At 43.8% G+C, this 9713-nt stretch overlaps 1 protein-coding gene across 1 annotated transcript in view; it reads right to left on the bottom strand.

Moving 5' to 3' along the window:
• The window catches only part of LOC102976163 (uncharacterized protein C6orf201), an 11394-nt gene extending 3239 nt beyond the window's left edge, over nt 1-8155 (bottom strand). The window contains exons 1-2 of the mRNA XM_007131128.3: nt 8107-8155; nt 2895-3093 (exon numbers count right to left, since the gene is read on the bottom strand). Coding sequence (XP_007131190.2) covers nt 2895-3093; nt 8107-8155 — 248 coding nt within the window. The remainder of the gene's footprint in view (nt 1-2894; nt 3094-8106) is intronic.
• Between the last annotated feature and the right edge of the window lie 1558 nt (nt 8156-9713).

A 9713-nucleotide genomic window follows, 5' to 3' on the forward strand; every position in this document is an offset into this window, starting at 1 on the left:
AGGGAGGCCCGCATACCACAAAAAAAAAAAAAAAAAAAAAAAAAAACTGTCAAATATCTTCAAAAGAGCTAAAGGAAAACGTGCAAAGAAGTAAAGGAAATCAGAAAAACACTGTGTGAACAAAATATTATTAACAAAGATGGAAATTATTTTTTTTAATTAATTCTGAAGATGAAAATTACAGTAACTGAATTGAAAAATTCACTAGAGGCGTTCACCAGCAGACTCAAACAGGAAGAAGAAAGAATCAGCAAACTTAAAGACATTTGAAATTATTGAGTTTGAGGAGCAAAAAGAAGAAAGAACAAAAGTGAGCAGAGACTAAGGGACTTACGGGACACCATCAAGCGACCAACATGCACACAATGGGAATTCCAGGAGGAGGAGGAGGAGAGACAGTGGGACAGAGCAATATATTTGAAGAAATAATGGCTAAAAACTTAACACGATTTGAGGAAAGACATGATATACAATGCAAAAAGCTCAATGAACTATAAGTAGGATAAACACAAAGAGACCTACACTTACACACTGTAATCAAACCTGTCAAAGACAAAGACAGCATGAATCTTGAAAGCAGAAGGAGAAAAGCAACTCATCATACACAAGGGATCCCCAATAAGATTATGAGCAGATTTCTCAGCAGCCAGAAGGCAATGGAATGATATATTGAAAGTGCTGAAAGAACAAAAAAAATTGTCAACTGCTAACTCTACATCTGGCAAATAGTGTTCTTCAAAAATGAGGGAGAAATCTAAGACATTCCTATACAAAATCTGGGGGAGTTCATTACCACTAGATGTGCCCTCCAAGAAATGCTAAAGGAAGTCCAAGTTGAAACAAAAGGATGCTAGATAGTAAGTCAAAGCCACATGAAAATATAAAGTTCTCCAGCAAAGGTAAATACATGCACACAAATATAAAACTATTATTGTAATTTTGCTTTGTAACCTTTTTATTTTCTACAGGATTTAAAAGACAAATGCTTAAGATATAATTATAAATCTATGTTAATGGGTATATAATATATAAAGATGTAATCTGTGACGTCAGTAACAAATGGAGAGGCAGAGCTGTAAATCAGTAGTTTTTTGGGGGTTTTTTGTTTGTTTTGTTTTTTTGTTTTTTGTTTTTTGTTTTGCGGTACGCGGTCCTCTCACCGTTGTGGCCTCTCCCGTTGGCGGAGCATAGGCTCCGACGCGCAGGCTCAGCGGCCATGGCTCACGGGCCCAGCCGCTCTGCGGCATGTGGGATCTTCCCGGACCGGGGCACGAACCCGCGTCCCCAGCATCGGCAGGTTGACTCTCAACCACTGCGCCACCAGGGAAGCCCAATCAGTAGTTTTTGTATGCAGTTAAGTTGGTAAAAATTTAAGACAGATCATCATGATGTTAGGATGTTATCTGTAACCCCCATGGTAACCACAAAGAAAGTAGCCATAGAAAATACCCAAAAAGAAATGAGGGAATCAAAATGTGTCAACACAAAAATATCAACTCAACTCAAAGGAAAGTAGTAATGGAGGAAATGAGGGACAAAAAAATTATATAAGACATACAGGAAACAAGATGGCAAAAGTAAGTGCTTCCCTATTGATAATTACTTTAAATGTATTAAACTCTCCAATCAAAAAACACAGATTGACAGAAAGGATTTAAAAAAATCAAGGTTCAACTATATGCTGCCTATAAGAGTCTCACTTTAGATCTAGCAACATGCATAAGTTAAAAGTGAAAGGATGAAAAAAAGATATTCCATACAAATAGTAACCAAAAGAGAGGAGGATGGCTCTTATTTTAGACAAAATAGACTCAAAAGCTGTTATAAGATATGGACAAAATATCATGATAAAAGGGTCAAGACAGCAAGAAGATATAACAGTTATAAACATTTACACACTAATATTAGAACTCCAATATATATAAGGAAACATTGGCAGAATTGAAGGGAGAAACAGCCTACAATAATAGTAGGAGACTTCAATACCCCACTTTCAATAGTGGATAGAAAACCAGACAGAAGATCAATAAGGAAATAGAGAACTTGGACAACACCACAGATCCTTTGGACCTAACCGATGTGTACGGAACACTCCACCCAACTACAACAGAATACACATTTTTCTCAAGTGCACATGGAACATTAACCAGGAAAGATCATGTGTTTGGCCACAGAACAAGTGTTAATAAATTTAAAAAGAGTAAAATCATATATCTTTTTCTAATTACAATGGAATTAAACTAGAAATCAACAGCAGAAGGAAAACTGGAAAATCCACAAATATACGGCAATTAAACAACACACCTTTAAACAACCAATGAGTCAAAGGGGAAATTAGAATATATCATGAAACAAATGAAATAAAAACAACATACCAAAACTTGTGGGATAAAGTAAAATCAGTGCTAAGCGGAAAATTTATAGCTGTACATGCTTATGTTTAAAAGAAGAAATCTTATAGACTAGATGTAAAGTCAAAGTTCTACCACTCATATGATACTATCCTAGGTCCCTGGGTCATGCTTGGGGTGGGCTGGGGCTTCCCAACTCATGCAGCATAAAAGCGCTACAGCTCGGTGGTTGGGTCCCTAAGAATCCCTCTCCAGCCCTGCTAGGTCTCTGCTCACTGACCTGGAATGCGATGGCCCATGGGGAACCCACGCACCTGCTCCAGTCTCCATGAGTTTTCTCCCAGTGAGGGCTCCTGCAGACACTGGGAGGTGTGAAAACGGGGCTCGTGTGCTTTTATACAGAGCAGTGCTTGTTTTCACACTCACCGTATATGCCGAAGACAACATTAAGTCATTTTTTAGCTTTTTAAGGCATAAAGAGAGTTTGTGGTCATCCTATACATCTCTAAATATGCCTCCATAGGACAAAAATTAGGCACCTACCTGACAACTATGGTTGACATTGGAGGCTCCTTTGTGTTTTTACTCCACAAATGGCATTTCTTCCACCCCTGATTTGCATTGTTGTTGACTTTTCTTCTCCACAGGGGCATACTGCTTGGTTTGGGGGTCAGATTAATCTCTCTGGGAAATTGATGTCTTTCTAAGATCCTTTCTAAGCCAGAGAATTCAGAATTCTCACCTAGTAATAGAACAATCATTAATACAATTCAGTGTTCCTTTCCATCTTTGCATAGCAAGAGTAAGATGTCATTAATTTGAGAAAGACTATTTGTGCCAGTTAATTGCTAGACATCTAATAGATGCACAGCAAGAAATGAATGAATGAACGAACAAAGCAGGTGTGCTCGTACTACCACAAGTACTGAAGGTCATTGGTGTAATCTCTGCACGATTCTCAAACGAATGGTAAGTAACTGGACTACTGTTTTTATCTTCAGCGATATTAACCATACTCTGCATTGACATCACATCCACTGCTTCACACTGACCTCAGTTGGCCCCTAACCAAATCGCCCATCCATAGTGACACAAAGAGCTTGTGCCAGAATGTAATCCAGTACACTGCTTCCTCCCTTCATTAAAACCATCTTCTCCAAAAAGAAGGAAGGAAGGGAAAGAAGGAGAAAGAGGGAGAGAGAGAGAAGAAAAGAGGAAGGGAAGGAGGGAGGGAAGGAGAAGGGGAATCAGTTGAACCCCGCAGGGTGTTTGGTGACATAGCTGAGTTATCTTGTAGTGTAAGCTTGTTATCTCTTTGCCAACTGGTAACAATTTGAGAAGCAAAAGCCAGTTTACAGGCTGTGCTATGAGCATCTCTGCAATCCATTTGGGTGCATAGAAAATAAGCTGTTACACACCTACCGTAGGAAGAGAAGCTGAGCCTCAGAGAGACTCAGGGCGACCCTGCATTGGATTAGGAATTAGATCAGTGCTCGTCCAGCCTCCAGCCCCCATTATTTCTCAGGCTGAATCCCTGAAGGTCCCTCCCAGGGAGGGTAATTGACAGAGACCTAAGGAACAAAGAATTGGCTCAAGGGACCATAGGTTGGCATTCGGACTAAATGGTTTAATGACTTGATGAATAGATTGATCCTTAAGAGGCCAGAAAAACCACTCCAAGTGAGTCAAGAGCAGGCCTGGAATATGGAGCTCCTGCCCAGTGGGCGAAGGCCAGGGCTCTTAGCGGCAGTTTATTAGCTCAGTGACCACCCAGCTGGGCCACCCAGAAGCTCCCACAGGCTTGCCCGAACAATAGGAAGAGCATAGGGTTTGCTTTGGTTGTCAGAATTTCAAATCTAATGAAATGGACAGCAGTCTACACGGCAGGAACACTACCAGTTGCTAAAGCTGTATCAATATCTATCCATGTCTACACCGGGAGGCTAAGAGAACAAACTCTAAATCAACATATCACTGGGAAACCAAAACCCACTTCTCCAACCTCACAGAAACGCTCACTGTATTTTCGATTTTAAAATTGCATTTTAGGGCTTCCCTGGCGGCGCAGTGGTTGAGAGTCCGCCTGCCGATGCAGGGGACGCGGGTTCGTGCCCCGGTCCGGGAAGATCCCACGTGCCGCGGAGCGGCTGGGCCCGTGAGCCGTGGCCGCTGGGCCTGCGCGTCCGGAGCCCGTGCTCCGCAACGGGAGAGGCCACGGCGGTGAGAGGCCCGCGTACCGCGAAAAAAAAAAAAAATTGCATTTTAGTGACAAAAAGACACATGAAAAGATTTCCACTGGAATCAATAAAATCAAACAAAGAAGTATACATAGTGTAAAAACTTAATGAACAGAAACCGCAGTTAAATAGAGCCGGGAGACCAGCAGGGGGGAGCTCTCACCCCTGCGTCCAGAGCTGAGCCCAGCCAGAGAGAAGAAAGACTCCCTTCTTTCCTGCTAGGGCTCAACCACAGACTCTTTGTGCACTGTTTTTGTTGCCCTCCTAACTCCCCTTCCCGTCTATAAAATGTTGTCCTTCCCATGCCATGTGGAGACTTGCCGGTGGTTCAGCAAGCTTGCAGACCCCGAATTGCGGGTCTCTCCTGATCCGGAATAAACCCGGCTCTGCTGCAGAAAGACCAGGCGGTCCTTTTGGTTCAAGTCAACGGCAAAGGGAACATCTTCCTCCCTCCCATCTCCATCCTTCCTCAGAGGTAGGCACCAGCCCTGAATTTGCTGCGTCTCCTTCTGGAACTCTTTTCTATGCATTTATATACATATTTGCATTTACAAATACATAGTCTTCTTTTGGCAAAAACGGAATCATTCTTCCTTATTTTGCAGCTTGTTTATTAAAACTCTGCAGCTGCATCGGCAGGCGGACGCGCAACCACTGCGCTACCAGGGAAGCCCCTCAACTTTCTTTTTAACAGTATTCCACAGTACGGATGTATCTGTTTATTTGACCATTCGGCTGTCGAATGGCATTAGGCCGTTTACAGTTTTTCACCCTTATAGGCAATGCTTCAGCACACACCCTTGTTCCTGCATCTGTGTGCACAGGTGCCAGTATTTCTCTAGGACACTAACTAGAAGTGGAATTGCTAAGTTGAAGGGCATGCATATATAGCAGGATGTTAAAATGTGAATTTTTCTGTTGTCTCAGTTTTGTCCTAAGGCCACACAGTCTGAAAAAATCTAGTGGCACCAGATACCCAGCTATGAACAACAAACTTATCTAAGAAAAAGCTAAACATTCTTTGGCACATGAAGACTTCTTTAGGCGGGGCTGTTGTAGTGCTGGGTACTGTAGCATCTTCCCTCTCCCTGGCAAATGAAGGTACTTTAAGAGAACTATGTGAGCCGGGCTGCATCCCCTGACACCTGAGGTATTAATGTCCTGGGGCTGCCATAAAGCAGTATGACAAACTGGGGGTTTAAGCAGCAAATGTATCGTCTAACAGCCTGGAGGCTGGAGATCCAGAGCGAAGGAAGGTGTCATCAGGGCTGCGTCCCCTCTGAAGCCTCTAGGAGAGAATTCTTCCTCGCCACTTCCCAGTTTCTCGGGTTTGCGGGGGATCCTCGGTGTTCCTCGACTTACAGATGCATCACTCCAATCTCTGCCTCTGTCGTCACGTGGCCATCTTCTCCCTGTGTGTCTCTGTCTTCTTATAAGGACCAGTATATTGGATTACGAACCCACCCTGCTCCAGTATGAATTCATCTTAATCACATCTGTACCTCTGTAAAGACCCTATTTCCAAATGAGGTCACATCCCGGGATACTGAGGGTTAGGACTCAGACATATCTCTGGGGGCACACAGTTCAACCCGTAACACCCAGAAAGGTCTAATGGTAAAGGGCTGGGACCACAGCTGCCTGTGGCCACAGAGAAAAGAGGTCAGTGCAGGAAACTAGCTATACTTTCAGCAACCGGGTGAAGGTCAGAGGACAGGGGTCAAATTTCCTCCAAGCTCCCAGAAAGGAGTCAGCTTTGAGTTATCTTGAATAGGATTTCAAGAGGACTCTGTTAAAGGCTGAGGCAATCTGGGATGAAGTAGGATGGAAATGTACCGTGCCAACGCTGGGGCGGTGGGGGTGTGGAGGAGAGGTCAGCAGGAGGCTGTGCAGGTGAGACCCCCAGCAGTGGAAGCCCCCAAAGAACCCACACAAATGCCACGGAGAGAAAAGGTCAGCTATTGAAGGCAGCCACTCTCCAGAGACCACAAATGACAGATGACAATGTGATGTTTCTCCAGTCGAGGAGAAGTTTTCCCATTCCTGCCGCCCTCACCCTTGTCAACCTAAGAGTAGCTACCGAGGGCGGGGGGGCAGAGCAAGAAGAAGAAATCCGGCACATGGCTGCCAGTTTCTGAGTCTAAATCAGGCCCGTGAAGTGGAGAGCAGAGAGCCTTCAAACTGGACGAGGGTTTAGAGTTTGGATATGAGAGAGGACTTTTTATTACCTGAGCATGACCAGGAAAGCTATGAGATCTGCTTGTAATTTCACCCAAAGGTGATGAGCAAAGATCAACAGAATGGGTACCAGGCAGCAGTTGTGAGAAGAAGAAAATTACGTTCTGCTTTACTCTTTACCAAATTCAACTCATTCAACAAGCCAGCAACATACCTTTAAAATTTTGACAATTTCTTTGAAAGAGCCTGAATCAAGGAACGTGCCATCAATTGTGAGGATACTAATTTCCCCACATGTTTATTATTAAATTTTACAACTATGATAGCCTAAAAGGATCTCCTTGGTTTATCTTTTACTTCCTTGATTACCAGAGTGCTTGAACATCTTTCATGCCTAATGATGGCTTGTGTTTCATCTTGTGAACTGCCTGTCTATAACGTTTATCTATTCTATTAGGTTGCTTTCATTTTTCTTGATGATTTTTAGGTCATCTTTAGTGTAATCTGGATCTTGCAATTGATTCACAACACTGTGGATTCAGGGATTAGGGATTAATTAGAATACAAATGGCCAAATTGGCCATAATGTTTTAAAATCATTACCCCAATACCCACCTTCCTACCCAGGACTTGTGTATTAATCACTGTGACAGCTGCTACTTTGCTCCCTCAGTTCTTGGGGCACAAGTGGCTGCCATCTCCCTCTGCTCCTTCACTTGGGCTTGAACACCCCAGGAGGTAGGCACCACCCAGCTCTGTGAGTCAGCCGAGTTATTGCCCTCCGGGCCAGAATCCGGAAGGGGCAGCCCACTCCATACTGTGAAAGGCAAAGTTTGCCTAGAATGCCCCAGGGAAATGGCAAGCACTTCCCTCGGGGTGGTACAATCCTGGTGACAGAAAGGAGGAGTAGGAAACAGAGCCAGGGAATAAACCAAAGCCTGATCTTCCACTGGGAAGTCCTCTCACTAGTCTTAAAAGCAGATCTAAAGCTGAAATTGTACATTTACTGGTATCTGCCATTCAGTCCCCTTTCCATCTTTCCACAGGTATGCTCTGCCTGAAGAAGAGTGACAGAACTATCTTGGTTCATAAAAGACCAACTTAAACAGAAGGAACCTGAGGAGACGATGGGAAAGTCAAGTCAGCGTGTGGGTAAACCGCACATGAGCCCTGAGCAGGGGGTCCCACAGCACGATCAGGATGGGCCCTGGGTCTCAAGGACGGACCACACCTGCTCTCTGAGACTGAATTCTCACTCGTGGCTGAAGGAGGGGCCGTGGGTACCACGACAAAGTGTACACTTTCTAAAAAGGGTTGGCACCCACCCTCTGCCCACATACATTTTCTCTTGTCTTCTGCACTCTTGTAGGAAAAGAGCAGCTCCATCATACGATTTGGAAGCAGCTTGTGAAGGTTAGACAGAGTCTCAAAGGTGTGACGGAGAACCTCAGGATGGTTATAGTTTTTCGGGCTCTTAGGTTTTTCAAGCAGTGGGAGTTTCAGTTCAACTTGATTATCCCTGGCTGTTCCCATGCCGACCCGTTAAGTTACGGAGAAGAATGCACAGAGAATTTGAAGGGTGGAGTCCCTCGCCACTGCCCTCTCTCCAAGCTTTCCTTCATCTCCAGGAAGGTACCATGGGAACTGTTTTCTGGTCTCTGACCCCTGAGCGTTCTGAGGGTCACAATGGCCCAGAGCTTAGCCTGGAACCTAATGCATGGTGCCTGGTGCATGCTCACCCTGCATCTTCCAACCAGAGGAAATCAGCCTTTCACAAATATCCCAAGTCTGACGGGGATTGTAGGCTCAAACCCCAGTTTCCTGTCTGGACATGGACAGTATCTGGAGAAGACAGGCTGCTTTCCTAAAGGAAAGGGGGACCCGGTGGGCACACATCAGTGTTATTTTCCCACTGGGCCCCTGTGGAGGCCGTGCACCCTGTGTGAACATAATTAAGGCTCCACAGACCGACCAGGCCCTGAGGGAGTGTGGTTACATCAGCGCAGTTCCCAAGCAGAACTGGGGAAAGAGCTTCCTCGTCCACAACCAAGGAAATGTCCAGATTAACACAGGTAAGAAGCTCACCGGCTTCTTATTCTCATATCCAAACTAACACCAAGGAAACAAAAGTAAACAAACAAAAATTCTCAGCTCTGGCTTTACTGTAGAAGCCATTCTTCATTGTGGACCAAAAGCAGAGGAAAGATAAAACAGAGAAACAACAAGGACCTACTGTATAGCACAGGGAACTATACTCAATATCTTGTAATAACCTAAATGGAAAAGAATACGAAAAAGAATAGATATGTGTATATATATATGTCTAACAGAATCACTTTGATGTACACTTGAAACTAACACAACACTGTAAATCAACGATACTTCAATTTTTTAAAATAAGATATAAATTTTAAAAATTAAGAAATCAAAAAACAAAAAGAAACAAAGAAAAGCAGAGGACAGTAGATGTACTAAATAATCTTAAACCACCACACTTGATAGCACAGCCCCCAACAAAGACAGAAGCTGCCAAGGACTACTCCCAGATTTGGGGCAAAAATGTAAATAATGAGGTCTGTTATAGCTTCTCCTTCGTTTCAGCATGTTCCAACTAAGCCAGGCTCACCATAATTGCTCTATTCTATGAACTGGCTGGACAACCACACTCCAAAGTGGTCAGAAATGGAGAAGGCCACGTGAGCCAAGGGTGCCACGGCAAAGGCTGGGAGTGTTTGCCAGCTTTTTACCAAACTTAAAAACCCTTGACCAGGATTGTAAAAAAATCATGATGGTATCATGGTGCCCAGCACAGGAGATACAAAATTCCACTTCTTAATTGAATGGATAAAGAAGATGTGGCATATGTATACAATGGAATATTACTCAGCCATAAAAAGAAATGAAATTGTGTTATTTGTAATGAGGTGGATGGACCTAGAGTCTGTCA

The sequence above is a fragment of the Physeter macrocephalus genome, chromosome 18 (genome assembly GCF_002837175.3).
Source record: "Physeter macrocephalus isolate SW-GA chromosome 18, ASM283717v5, whole genome shotgun sequence".
Classification (NCBI taxonomy): domain Eukaryota; kingdom Metazoa; phylum Chordata; class Mammalia; order Artiodactyla; family Physeteridae; genus Physeter; species Physeter macrocephalus.